Source organism: Calypte anna, chromosome 3 (assembly GCF_003957555.1).
Source record: "Calypte anna isolate BGI_N300 chromosome 3, bCalAnn1_v1.p, whole genome shotgun sequence".
Classification (NCBI taxonomy): Eukaryota; Metazoa; Chordata; class Aves; order Apodiformes; family Trochilidae; genus Calypte; species Calypte anna.
In genome coordinates this window covers 107,882,038-107,897,127 of record NC_044246.1, presented here as the reverse complement: position 1 = coordinate 107,897,127, position 15,090 = coordinate 107,882,038, and the positions used below count along the sequence as shown (strand labels likewise).

Here is a 15,090-nt window from a genome sequence, read left to right as displayed (position 1 = left end):
AATGGGAGAAAGGGAGAGTGACAGGGCAAAAAGGAGAAGAACAGCTCAAATCTGCCCTTTCTTTTTTTCCCAAGAATTTTGGTGCCTATGCATCTGAATGGATATTTCTGACATGCAATAAACAAGAAGATTGCAGTCAAGAATCCCATTTTCTTCTATACACAAATAAATTGTAAGTATTCACCTTTTCCCCAGACATTTAATTTATGTAGAATATTCTACACTTCTGTTTTGAAACACTGTACCACAGTCATGCCCTGTGTGCCACCCCAGAGAAAAAGTAAAAGATATCAACCAGCTTATCTGATGTGTTCCCCTAAGCAGGGAGCAAAAGTAAGATATTAGAGCATTCAGTAATGGTTCCATTCAGTTAACAATCCAACTACACAGTGTGTTGGTCTTGTTTTATTGTAAGGATCAGAGGGGTGTATGTTGGTAGGCAGGAATTTTTTGCCCAGTATGGCAAGGCACTGCTGGGGTGATGTTCCTGCTCTTTGATGCCAGCCCAAACCTACCTCAGCACTTCAAGTGCAAGCTTGGTTTGCTTCCGACTTTCTTCAGTGATTGGGTAGAAAAGAAGGATAAATAAGCCCGTGAGGATGAGGACAGCAGGGACCACTCCAATGAGGATTTTCAGTGTGAGGATCACATCATTGGGTTGTCTGCATATCCCTGGTTTGTAGCCAGTAAACCTAAACAAATAGAAATAACAGTGTGGACTTAAAGTGCTCAGAGACAGCTCTTTATCTGAAGGCTCACTTCTTTCCCTCAACACTCTTCAAGAATTTTTTCCCATTTTCCCTCCCTGCTCCCTACATGTTTCACAAATTGTTTTTTTGCTCAGTTTCAGAAATTACCTGAGTGTTTTTTTCGTTATTGTTATTATATAACATGTAACTTCTAAGAGAAGCATGGAATCCCATGTAAGGAAATTGATCTGCTGTGTGTTTCCTATTAATATTCAGCAAACTATTTAGGTTCCACTTTCAAAGTATGCAAGGAATCTGACCAATTTCAACAGCAATCATTAACTTTTAAGTTAAACACACAGTTAAGAACTCTTCTCAAGATAGAGAAATTTACTTAAGTGCTTAAGAGTTATGTACACATTTACAGTTCATTGATTCAGGGCTTCCATGCAGTTCTACAACTGCAGATATTCTCAGATTCCCATTCCTAATTTGTGGAATTAGTTTACTTTACTCTGAACATGCTACTTATGGAGGCTACAGCTTTCACTCTGTGCAGGGCATCACTTTATCTTCTGTGTTCTCCCACAAGTATCTGCCTTGGCAAATTGCTGGGAGGTAACTTGAATGCAATTGAAAAGGGGGTGGTTGGTGAACAGCCATTTGTTTGAGGGTGTTTGCAGTAAGCATCTAAAACTCCTAAGCCCAAAATGTTCAGCCAAGCACTGCCTGTTATTTAGTAGTTCCAGCTGAAGGCCCTGAAGCAAAACATTCTAGTTACTAAAAACCAACTTGGAGCCAAGGGCTAGACACTATTTCAGACAAGTGATCTTCCAAGTGTTTGTTGTGTGCTTGTGTGCAGCAGCAGCTGCAGGGGAAGGTCCCTTCTGCTAGGTCAAGAACAAAAGCAGGGTAGAAGATGACTGACCACTTTCTAAACCTGACTGTCTAGACAGAACAGACAGGGCAAAAGTGGAAGGAGAACACAAATTATTTTCCAAACTAGGTGATGTGCAGAGCTGTGGGAAAAACTCTATTCCTAACTCCAATCAGTGTTCAGTTTCCCAAATCCATGCAGGAATTGGTGACCCTTGGCTACTGAACAGGCCTCGAGGCACCTCTGAAAGCACTCCAACCCATGTAAAGTCTTACAAGGTCATTGTGCAGAGTGGTGCATGTGGGCTGGGCTAATCCCAAGCACAATTATATGTGGGGCAGAGAATGTGTTGAGAACAGCGCTGAGGAAAAGGACTTGGGGGTGCTGGTTGATGAGAAGCTCAAGCTGAGCAGTAAATGCATGTTTGCATCCTACAGAGCCAACTGTATCCTGGGCTGTATGAAAAGAAGCATGGCCAGCAGGCTGAGGGAGGTGATTCTCCCTTTCTACTCAACTCTTGCAAGACCCTACCTGGATACTGGATGGGGCTTTGAGCAACCTGGATGAATGGGAGGTGTCCCTGCCCACACAGGGGGATGGAACCAGATGATCTTTAAGGTCTCTCCCACCCCCACCATTCTATGATGTTCATAACCCAGCCCAGATGCAACAGGGAATGCAGAAATCAGCTGTATCCCTTGTGAGAGATCTTCATCTGCAGAGCTTTCATGCTTAGTTCTTTATTCATATAAGCCAATAAAATTTACATGATTCATTTGGAAAGGGGAAAATCAAAAGGGAACTCAGGTCTTTCTGAACTGAAACATGTTAGGGCAGGTGACAATGCTGACCTGGATGACAACACTTCCATCTTTAGTGGTCAGCCACCTGGAGAACTTTCAGCTTCAGGGCAAAGGCAATTAACTCTACAAGGTAAAGGTGAAGGAACCCCAGAATGTATTCAGAGTAGATCCACTAAGAGGAAACACAGTGTTACTTACTCCAGCCCTGCTGCAGAAATTCCTAAGCCAATTCCTGCTGACATCTTGGTAAAGAACACATAAGAAGAATAGAAAATGGTTTCATGTCCTTTTCCATGAGGATTCTGCAGGCGAAAGTTATCAACAACATCAGGCAGCATTGACCTAGAGATGAGCAAGATAAAGGAAAACTCAAGCCAAAATCTCTTTTCCAATTCCAAACTTACTTGTTTTGTCCAAAACCAAGTCCCTCCTCCCTTTTTAAATTCTGGTTGATGTAGTCATACACATGAAAGAATCCAGTTCAGAAATCCTACTGCTGGACATAAAGGCAAAAATCCATGTAAGAAACACATGTCCACATATTATGAAGTAGAAAAACAACTGAAAAACACTTGCTGGGAGGTGACAGACTGACTCTCATTCCAATCAGAAGTTGTGATATTAAAAGAAGAACAAAACTTATTTCTTAATATTTCAAGGGACTCTAAATCTCTGAAATAACTCTTTTGATGAGATATCAAAATTTTCAGAAATCAATGAGGCCTATTCCATCTCTACTTCAAAGACACTGAACTTCTTAATGGAGAATCAGAACGGAAGATACTCAAATGTCAATTGTGAACTGGCATTTTATTTCCAATATATTACTGTTGGAAAAAAGGGCTTCTTACCTCTAGTGAGAAAAGCTTTTGTAGTCTTCCTGTTTATTTCAAACTATGTTTCCATGATCAGTTGGATTTTTCAGGGTATTATGCAAATGAGCAATGCAAAACATCTTTAAGCAACAATCTCGCTTTTTGGTCAATTTGACCTGAATAATGATTACTTCCTCTGGAGAGGGATATCCCATCCTGCTCATCCTTGAGTAGCTTTTCCTCCCCTTATTATTGGTCCTCAAGAGAATTTAGGGTTCTTTGGTCAGTTCTTTTTTTAAGCCTATCCTTGTGTCATTTGGTCTGTAACAGAGGACTGCTCAAGTAGGGGTATATAGCTTAGATTATTTCCTTTGTTACTTTATTAATTACTCAGCATTAGTTGATTTATCTAAGTTGATCATTCCTCTAGTTCTGTTAGAAAGCAAACTTAAACAACTGATTTATTGTTCTCACAAGTTCTATAGAATATTGATTCATCTGCATACCCTTAAGTATAATGAGCAGTTATAGTAGACATAATCTGTTTACAATAGGGCAACAGAAGCCATATAATTGCAAATAGCCTCTATCATAAAAGCAGAAACAGATTATTGGAAGAAATGACCCTGCCAAATTCTGCTTCTTTTGGAGGCAACTTCCATGCAGACAGACAGGTAATGTAGACATATACTCCTTCCCCACCTCAAATATAAAATTTTCCTACCATGGCAACAGAAGAGATGCTGCAATGCTCAGCCCAGAGACAAAGGCCACGAAGTAAGCCAGGATCAGGTTTGGAATTGTCACTAGCATGACTGCAAAAGGAATCATCCACTGAGGAAGAAGAAAAACAGGACATCTAACTTACAGTATTCACTGCTCAATGGTACTTAGATTGTTCCCTGCAAAATATAAGATTCTGGTTTGAAATAGTTCAAGCACTGCAACACTTTAACACCTCCGTATTTTCCTGAAATGGCATTTCCAAAGATCCTTGAGACAATCTGTATTTATCTGTACAGAAGAATTAGAGATAGGACAAGCCATGGTGGTGTCTTCTCTGTTAGCAGTATTAGGGCCATAACTACACCAGTAAATTAAACAGTCCCAAGAACCTCATTCAGCAGTCATGAGGCAAACTGGCAGAACCACATTCATACTCCAAAACATTCACAGTCTCCAAAAGAAGTGTGGCCATATAAATAATATTTGCAAAGAACCCTGATGTGGGCTAGTTCCTAAACTGTGCCCAGATACTCCTTGGCAGATCACTAATCAGCTTGGACTGAGATTTTTCTGCCAATTTACTGACAGACTTGACCAAATACCATTTTCTATTCTAGGCCAGTGGAACTATTAATGTAAATAATTCCTCTTTTAATTTAAATAGTTAAATAAACTATCAATGCCTTGAAACATCATTACACCACATTTCAAGGGGAGGGACAGGGGTTCAATGGTCATTTTAAGCTGTAAAGATGATCTGTGAAGCAGGATATTAAGCCTTGAGTGAGGAAGTGCTTGCTAACACCTTCATTTCCAATGACCACTTGCAAGTGATCTAGGTGCTCAACAATAACTAAAACCAGGCAGGCAGTGTGGCTTCCCCCCCTTCACACAGCCAGATATGCTCATGACATTGCACAAGTCACCAAGGCTACCCTCAAAACCAAACCAATTTGAGAGGCTCAGGATTTGTTTTCTGACAGTACTTAACCCCACCAGATTCCCTCAACTTCAACTTGAAGCAAGGGGCTTACAGGATTGAAAATCCAGCACTGTTTAAAATGCTGATGGAATGCCTGCAGCCCAGCTGTCCTGCACCCATCACATGCTCCACCTCCCACGCCTCTGAACCATGAGCACAGCACATGTAGAATCCAGAGGCAAGGGCTTATCTACAGAGCTTTTTAATGATGGGGGATTAGTTTAACATTAAGTGTTTCAATCCTCAATACTTGCAGCTTGGGAGTTGGGGTATGAGAAGAGCTTTCACACAGAGCAATTCCCCTAAGCACTGCTATTTACAGGCCTGTATGATAAGTGATTCCGGGCGTCCTGGAGTCTAATCCATTATGTTTATGTTTTAAATGCATTTCTCATCTACAGCATTTGCTCCCTAACCTAAGGAGGCAGAAAATAACCTTTCCTGAATGCAGGTTCCTAGCACAGGCAGATAATCCTCACATTAGCACAACGTTGTGGCAAAATTGTTATTTCACCACAAGAGAGCACTCCAGCAATACAAGATTTTATGTTGCCTCGCAGCAATTTTATGACTGCCTTAAGCTCCACATGGAGCACCCACTCAGAAACCAAAGCACTTAAACAAAATTCTAGATCAATACTAATAATCATTGCAACTGTAATTTTCTACTGAAAGAGAAGCACATCCCACAGGACTGAGGCTACAATGCCCTGAAGTCTCACTCAGGCAGTGGTAGTGCAATCATGGGGCCAGTGTTCCTGCTGCAATAAACAGCTAATGCATCTCTTTCTTCCCTACTTGGAAGGGGAATACTCCATTATTGGCACCCTGCTCCCCAGGCACAGGGCTGCTGCTGCCCTCCCAGCCATAAATGATACCTTACAGTTACCACGTGTCTTCCATCCATACTCTGGCAGCACTATGGAAAAGTGACTCTAGGGACTGGGATGCTGAAGGTGCCACTGGGATCATGTTGGGAAGTGGAAATGAGGAAGAGATGCAGCTAGGCTGAGAGTGGGAACAGGGATGGGAGAGTGGATAAGGGGCTGTGCAGCCAGGATTTATCCAAGGACAAGTCTCCACAGTGCAAATAAACAATTGCATTGTGTGGAGGGAGGAGAAAAGATTTGGGGCAGTTTGGGATTTTTTCTTTATTTTAATAAGTCCTCCAAAAAAAACCCCCAAACAGCCAAAACCTTTCACTGGTTAAGATGAAAGTGGTGAAAAAGAGAGATCTGCTTTTAGACACCTTCCCAAACCATGACCCATGCAGCTGCCACACTTCCACACCTAAAATCTCTCACAACAACCTCACCCCCAGTCACCAGCTGAGAGCCTGAGTGTAAGTTCCCTGTTTGCCCCATGAGGGCAGAGCAGACAATCTAAATGAACACAGCACGTGGAAGCAGAAGCAAATAAACAGAAAAAGACAATTTCTAGCCTGATCAGTTCCTGGGAAGAATGCTGCCAAGGATCCTGCTTGGGTATGACCCTGTACTTAAAGTCTAGGCCTTAAACTTCTATGAAGTTTAGATCCTTATTCAGTACTTGGACTCTTGGCTGTCTTGTGGAAGCATGAGTCAAAAGGGAGCAGTGTCAGTGGAAGGAAGCCAAGATTCTTGTTGCTTATCTACCTATCCTGCCTTCTATACTTTTTCAGGGGTCAACACAGAACCAATTTAACAGGAAAAAATAGTCTGGAGCAATGCGAAATTTTTTTCAGGAAACTGAATTTCATATTAAATCTTCACCCTGAAACCTGAGTAAGGTTTTGGAGAGCAAAACTTCTTTTCTCCCATCTCTTTCCCTTGCAGAAGAACATTTCCCAGTGACATACGTAGGAGCCCTAAATGATGGGATTTTATTTCACAGTGAGAGAGAGGAGACTACTTGTACAGATCACACAAGGTGGTACTATAGAAAGCCCCTGTGATGCATTGCCAGACACAAAATCCATCACTGAGCACACAGAGTCCCTTGAGAAATGTCTACAAGGTGAAATAGAGAGGTGGCTTTTTTTCAATCCAGCCCTCACTTAGACCATAATACAGTCAAGCAACTCAACTGTAAAATTAAGTTAAACCATGTTTACAGAGGTGCTGACAGGCTTTCCAGTCATGTTAAACTAAATTTATAGAGCCAAGTTGGTTGAATAAAGCATTTTTCATAGCCAGGTGGACAGAGGAGATTTCCTAAGAAGGAAATCTGCATTCCCTGGTCCAGTCAATGGTCCAACACTGCTTTTGGCAATTCCATTTAATTTTTTACCACTCTTCAAGTGGTAAAAAAGAAATGAAGATAGGACTTGGATTCCAGATGCCTACTTCAAAACACATAACAATTCAGCATATTTGGAACATGGGCTTTGAGTTACTTCTAATTCTTTGGAAGCAATTCCAACACAGAGGTTTTAATTCTGAAAATTATAACCATTCAATTTTATTCAACAAGTGTCACCAGACCTAAACTTTTCGGTTTTGTTCAGATTTTCACATATAGCTTCAGGCTGTTTTTTCCAAGTCCTTATGCTTTGTTGTACACAAGGCAGACAATATTTCTTTCCTCTTTCATAACTAATTGAAGGCAAACAGAGGAAAAATAGGGAGGAAGAGGCCTATTCAGTGACTCACTGAGGATGATGATAGAAAATTGCTGCTGTCTGCACTAAATGAAGGACTCAAAACAATCCATCAGAGATGAGGGCAGCCTCACTGAGGTTGCTTTGCAGAGCTGTGTCAAAGTTAAACTAGGCTTCTTTGCTCAGCTGGGTCACCTGTTTCTTTATTTCACTAATAACTGTCCAACTCCATTCAAAGGGATGTGGGCACCCCACCCTCTTACATTTCTAGAGAAAGATGTGTAACAGACATCTGTTTTCTTCTCTGTACCTGAATTATGGATGTTGCCAGCTCAGCACTGTATAAAAAGACAAAACAAGACTTATACAACAGATAACTTGTCAATCTAAGGCAACACAGATCTGAATATATAAAAACCTCTTTGGGGTTCACCTCTGAAAGCAGCCACATGCTTCTGCAGATTCTTAAATGAACTGGGACCTCCCTTCAGCATCAATCAATTTCTCAAAAGTTTCTCACAGAAACTTGGAATCTGTCTGAAATTTGATATAACAATTTAAAACAAACTCTGAAACGGAGCAAATTTCACATAGCTTGAAATTATAAGCACTTGAAAGAGCTCCTGAAGCAGCTCAAGTTGTCAAATGAAGTGACCACAAGCAGATTTTTTCTCAAGGGATTTGCTTACCGAAATCCCACATGCTGCACACTTCTTGCCAAATCGCTGCAGAAACTTCTGCCAGAAGGGAATGCTCACAGCTGCTGAAACCTACAAGTGACAAAAAAACATCTGCACTGTGACTACTGCCAGAGACTTCTTCAGCTGTACAGCTCATACACATCTTTTTGTCTAGCATATTATGGTTTCAAAAGAAGGTGAACTTGCAGATTCCTGTTTCTCCTCATCCTTTGAGTGCTTGGAGTTTTTTTTTACTTCACCATTATATACCACAAACAAAACCTATTTATGAGAGATGTTCCCACAGTCCAGTATGTAAAGGCAGTGTCTTAAATTTTCCTTTTCCTAAGGTAAACCACAGCAGTCAAAGCTATATGTGATCCAGTCATCAAAGTTCAAACATATTGCAAAAAGTCATACTTGGTCCAAATGTCTTTTGCCTCATTATCTTGACAAAAAAAACAAGTGAATTAAGCCCTACCCCATTGTAGGGGTGCAGGAAGTGCAAGATACATTTATCTTCATATATATTTAGACATATCCTATACTACATGTTTATTCTTAGGAAAAAGAACTAAGAGAAATGAGATAAATGAGATCTCATCCAGGGGGACCTTGCCAGGCTGGAGAGGTGGGACTGTGCAAAGTTCAGGAAGGCCCTATGCAAGGTCCTGCACATGGGCTGAGGTAAATCCAGGTTGGGCAGAGAATGGGTTGAGAACAGCCCTGAGATAAAGAACCTGGGGGTGCTGGCTGATGAGAAGCTCAGCATGAGCAGGCAGTGTGTGCTTGCAGCCCAGAAAGCCACCTGGATCCTGGGCTGCATCAAAAGAAGTGTGGCCAGGGCACGGGAGAAGATTCTGCCCCTCTACTCCATTCTTGTGAAACTCCACCTGGAGTACTGTGTCCAGTTCTGGAGTTCCCAACATAGGAAGCAAATGGAACTCTTGGAGTGAGTCCAGAGGAAGGCCACAAAGATGATCAGAGTGCTAAAGCATCTCTCTTACAAAGGCAGGCAGAGAGAGTTGGGGTTGTTCAGCCTGGAGAAGAGAAGGCTCCAGGGAGACCTTATAGCAGCCATTCAGTACCTGAAGGAGCTACAGAAGGAAGGGAAGGACTTTTTACAAGGGTATGTAAGGATAGGATGAGGGGGAAGGAGTTTTAAGTTAGGAGGATGTAGATTTAGATTAGATATTAGGAAGAAAGTGAGGGTGGTGAGACACTAGAACAGGTTGCCCAGGGGATTTGTGAATGCCCCATCCCTAGAAATGTTCAAGGCCAGGTTGGATGGGGCTTTGAGCAACCTGGTCTGGTGGGAGATGTCACTGCCTATGGCAGAGGGGTTGGACATAGGTGATCTTTAAGGTCCCTTCCAACCCAAACCATTACCATTCTTTGAAATAGTCTCCTACAATCAACATTACCATTTCATATCCTGTAATACTCACCTGGTTGCAGAAACAAGTACAGGCAACATAGTACCTGTAGTTGTACCAATGTAAGTACCAATGCACTGAAACACTGCTACTAATGACAAATGTTATATCATTTTTACACAGTTACATTCCACTTTTTACTGGCTTTAACACTACTGTCCCATCTCTCTACCTTGGTGTCCACTACTTGCAGAGCCTCAAGGTACCCAAGTCATCCCTTGCTCTACAACACTGTGGTTTTAATAACTGGAAAAGATCTATCTTATTATGTGGGAAAGGAAAAACTAAAAAAGGATAGAAATCGTGGGATGGGAACAAAAAATGGAAATGGAGTTCCCTTAAGATGGTTATACAAAGTTTCTGTGACAAATGGGTCAGAAATCATACAAAAACTTCCCTGAGAATGACTGCTACAGTATTCTATATGCACATCCTAACAATTATTCAACATTAAATGCTTGTGTCAAAAGGACTTTGATCAGAAGGGTGAGAATGGCAGTTTTCAGCTAATACTGCTAATCATAAAGTAAAACATGCAATACAGTAGCAGTGTGTAACTGAGTTGTAAGTTAAGCTACACAAGCAGAATTCTACCTCTGCATGCCAAAAATAAAAGTTTCTCTAAAAGATCTTTTTCCCACACTGCCAATTGCTCTGGAGAGGAATCTTCATATCTGTGGACATTTAAAATTTTTATCCTTGCAAGCTGTGTGTATCCCTGCAGAAGGCTTGTGTGTGTGAATAAACAAATTAAAGTTGTTTAATTTTCAGCAAATCAGAGTGGGGAAAGGAAAAAAGGTGCTAAAATGCCAGACCTCCTTTCTGGCAAGAGCTTTTGGCTTTTACAGGAGCAGAAAGTGACACACAGGTAAAGGCAACAAAAAAAAGAATAAAAAGCTCTAAAACATGAATTTTTTAGAAGTGCAGTAGGGAACACCAGCTTTATTTCCAACAGGCAATGCAAAAGATAGTGTAGCTTCTTAAAACTTAAAACTCTTCTTTTCTTCTGTTATTTTGTGCCAGGAAAACCCAGTGAGAACCAGCTGCCAAATAAAAATATGGGCAAGAAGTGCTACTCACCAAGATGGTCACCACCAAATACTGGAAGTGATTGCGTAGATCAGCAGCATGAGTGCAGAATAGGACAAAGTTGCTCTGCTCCAGCTGTTGGATTAAAGACATTTGGTGGCCATCGAGAAAGAAAGGAAAATTTTGAATTTAAATTTTGAATTTAAAATTTTGAATTTAAAAAGACAAAAACGTTGTCACACTGCACATCAGCCAACCATAGCTGGTGACTGATTTGTTACACGTAGCATTTGGGAGTCTCATTGTTCCCTCGCTTGCAACAATTTAAAGAAGCAGTAACTCTCCTCCTAGCACCAGAGAAACCTGTCAATAATACCAGGGCAACCAAGAGGCAAACCATGCACCTAATACAGCATAAAAACTACCAAAACAGGAACTGCCTTATGAGAGGATTCTGTCTCAAGGCTTTATTCCCTCTGTTGCTATTGCCTTGCATGGTTGCCAACAGCGACAGCTGCAAACTACTGCAAGGAATTTCTCTTCCTTTTCCAAAGCAATGTTCTAAATCTCTCAATCAAAATCTCTAAATCTAAATCTCTAAATCTACAACCTTTTTGTGAGAGCCACAATCAACAGCAGATCTTCATTTGAAAATTATCTCTGTCTAGCTCTGAGACAAGTAAGGCCTCCTGCCTCTGAACATCATCTTACTGTGACCTAATGCCTTCCATCACACACTGCTCCCTAAGACCCAATTCAGCCACCACCTGAGAACAGTCACCTGTGCAAAGGGAAGGGGCAACAGTTGAAAGAGGCACATGGTACAGGGAAGAACAGAGAGAAGAGAAAAAGCATCTTCTGAGCAACTGAAACCACAGGGCACTGTAGATGGATAACATAGAGTGACCCAGTGCAGGTCACTTGGAATAGTTCCTCACCTTTTATGGAAGAAAAAAAGAATAAAATAAAATAAATTAAAAAAAGAATAAAAGAAAAATGGTCAGGACCAAAACCATCAAATGGTTTTGCCTCCTGTTTGAGAGAACCATCTCCAGTTGCACAGGACCCCAGGCACTCAAAAAAAGACCCTGCTTCCCTACTGATTTGTAGGGGAAGGCACCACCCCCTCGATCACCACCTCCAGCCAAAAGCCAAAGGTTATTTGCATTTTATCTGCTGCAGATTCTCCCATGCTAGGACTGGAATGAGGCCAATGCAGAGACTGAGAGATTCTGAAGTTACCTGAACTGCTGTCGAGATGAGAAGAAATGAAGCTGTAAGCTTCACATAGGGACTGTGCTTCATGGTGAGTCCAAGCCCCTTGCAAAAGGGAATTGTTCTGTCTGAGCTTAAGGCATAAGGATCTAAAAGGAGCAGAAAACATAAAATAACAATCTTTTCCAGAACTGAATGTGAAAGAATGATTATTAAATGTATATTTAAATACATCTTACCATCTTTTTCCTTTACTCCAAGAAAAAGAATGATAATTCCAATAAGATACACACCTCCTATGACCCCTGCTGCAATCATATAAACCTTTGCCTTTGAAAAGAAAAAAAGATGGATTTGAAATTGTGACAGGAGGATGGCAAGTCATTATGAAAATCTCAGCCTCTTTTTGGTGATTTATCTGCAAATAAGAAAGCAAGTCTACATACAGCCAACTGTCTTTTTCCTCTCTGAAAAATGTTCATTTCTGCAGTTCATTTATAAACAACACCTCCCTCAGGATAAATCCAGGGCACATAAGTATATATTTCTTTAAAAATAATTTAAAAAAGAATCTGTAAACAGAAGGGCTACTGTGTTGGCAACATGAATGTTTTAATAATTTGCTTATGTTGAGACTAGACACCAACAGTCATCTATCAATAACATGCAGCATCCACAGAGTGATTCTGATTTTCAGTAGATCCAGTGGATTTAGCTACACAGACTGCAGTCTGTATCCTCATGCTGGGTAGGAGAGGCCTCAGTACTCATGCAAATATAATTACTACAGTTACTACATTGATACAAAATGATAAAAGCTTTCTCTAGGCACCAATGAATTTCAGCAATCACACTCTCATGACAGTATTTTGAGACTATGGTAGCTTGCATGCTGCTTTTCCTGGATACTTAGTGAGATACTGGAGCAAATTCAGAAATCCTTGTCTCCTGTTAGCCAGGGGAACAAAGCCTCCAGGGATACCTCCCACACCATCAGAACACATTCATTGTTTCTAACTCTGATCACACTGACTCTTGAATACTGCTTAAAAATTATTTTTATTTAGTATTCTGTAATAATTTATTTTGTGCTGTGTTATCAAAGATAAAATAAGTGCTGGCTATAGAGATTTATATCACAGTGATTATTTGATAGGAGAACTGCATTACAAATGATCAATTATTTGTTGCAAATGAAATGATTATAAATCTGGGAAGCAGCTGGTAAATAAGCATGCAATTATCAGAATGTACTCCTAAATATAAAGTCACTTATTATAGATGCAAAGGTAGTCAGATGAACTATGTAAATATAGACAATCTTCAAGACAACAGCTCTTGTTAAGATATTTACATTTCAGAAAGAGACTTGGTGAAATAAAGGAATGCAGGACTATTCTTTATTTAGGATAAAGGTTTGGGGCTTTTTATATCCAAGGTATAAATTAAGTCAGAGTACTTTTATACTATTAATTATGGCTTGCACAGGCTACAGACTTCAGTATTGTAGATACCTAAATTCACAGAATCATAGAATGGCTACAACTGGAAGGACCTTAAAGACAATCAAGTTCCAACCCCCTGCACAGGCAGGGACACCTCATACAAGACCAGGTTGCTCAAGGTCCCATCCAACCTAGCCTTGAACACTTCCAGGGAGAGGGCATCCACAACTTCCTTGGGCAACCTGTGCCAGTGTCTCCCCAGCCTAGAAAAGAATTTTTTCCTAATGTTTAACCTAAATCTCCCCTCCTCAAGTTTGAAACCATTTCCCCTTGTCTTCTCACTACACACTAATGTAAAAAGCTCTACCCCAGCTTCCCTGTAGACCCCCTTCAGATACTGGACAGCTGCTATAAGGTCACCTCAGAGCCTTCTCCAGGCTGAACAACCCCAACTTCCTCAGCCTGGCTTCACAGGGGAGGTGCTCCAGCACTCTGACCATTTTAGTGTCTCTCTTCTGGACACATTCCAGGAGCTCTGTGTCCTGATGTTGGGGACTCCAGAACTGGACACATTGCTACAGGTGGGGTCTCAAAAGAGCAGAGCAGAGGGGGAGAATCACCTCCCTTGACTGTCTGAGCTTCTTTTGGTGCAGCACAGGACTGGTTGGCTTTCTGGGCTGCAAGAGCTCACTGATGTCTCATGTTAAGCTTCTGCTCCACCACCATCCCCAAGTCCTTCTCCTCAGGGCTGTCCTCAACCTTTTCTCCTCCCAACCTCTCTAAAACATTATAACATGTTCCCATAGACACTTACTTGATGAGACAGGAAATCTGAGGGGTCTGAAAAGCTGGGAGTGTCATGCCAGGAGTCAGTTGTGTTTACTGAGGGATTCATGGGGCAGTGATGAGAAACATGAGCACTGGCCACAATCTGCCCCTGAAGTGCAGCTCCAATCAAAGTTCCAAGAACTTCCATGGTCATTCCTGAAGAAGGAAGCACAAATATGAACTGAGAATGAAAACTTGGTTCCTCCACTGCCTGTAAGCTTGCTCATTTGTCTCACTAAAGAGAAACCTCAAACCATTTTCTTTTACAGGGAACAGGCAAAAAAACCAACACAAAGAACAGCAGAACTGGAAGGTCAGTAACATACCAGTTTCAAGGGAAGAGAGTTCTGCCATCTGTTTGCAGATTAGCTTTTAGAAGCCTCCATGGAAGAGCCTCTATCATACAAGCTGTATGTGTGTATGTGATGTGGCTGAGATGAAAATCCACAAGGGGATAACATAGAAACCTTTTATCTAAAGGACCAGAGCTGAACTACAGTTTAAATGTTGGATGACATTTTTCCAAAACAGGACTAGGAGCCACAGCATTGGACTTTTCATCTCAAGCTTGACAGTAACTTGTGAAACATTTTTCATTCCACTTATGTGATCAGACCTCTTGGTTGTCCCAATATAAAATAAACCTACCTCAGGCTTATGTTGGAAATAATATAGCTGCAAAGCTTTTGGGAAGAGCAGATGCTTTTTTTAACTGTGTAAGGCCACAGTCAGGCAGAATCAGCTACCTCAGCCTCAGATAATGATCACTAATCAGATCACTACTACTCCAAATACCATCAGAACAAGACATCACCTAAAAAACTAAACAAAGCCTTCAGCTGGGAAAGCAAAGATCCAGCCATGGACATCCAGCTCACACTTCATACACTCAAAATCAGAAAACAAGGTAGATAACTGTTACACCTCTGTTGCAGGTGAATGGTCAGTAACCTGGGCTGCAGGACCTTCTCAGCCTGAGGGATTTGA

The 15,090-nt window shown here is 41.2% G+C and overlaps 1 protein-coding gene across 1 annotated transcript in view; it reads right to left on the bottom strand.

The window, feature by feature from the left end:
• Positions 1-511: 511 nt before the first annotated feature.
• Positions 512-15,090, bottom strand: part of MFSD2B (major facilitator superfamily domain containing 2B) — a 32,565-nt gene continuing 17,986 nt past the window's right edge. The window contains exons 6-13 of the mRNA XM_030447756.1: positions 14,090-14,259; positions 12,070-12,160; positions 11,858-11,979; positions 10,667-10,750; positions 8,160-8,240; positions 3,909-4,018; positions 2,568-2,711; positions 512-692 (exon numbers count right to left, since the gene is read on the bottom strand). Of these exons, the coding sequence (XP_030303616.1) occupies positions 512-692; positions 2,568-2,711; positions 3,909-4,018; positions 8,160-8,240; positions 10,667-10,750; positions 11,858-11,979; positions 12,070-12,160; positions 14,090-14,259 (983 nt within the window). The remainder of the gene's footprint in view (positions 693-2,567; positions 2,712-3,908; positions 4,019-8,159; positions 8,241-10,666; positions 10,751-11,857; positions 11,980-12,069; positions 12,161-14,089; positions 14,260-15,090) is intronic.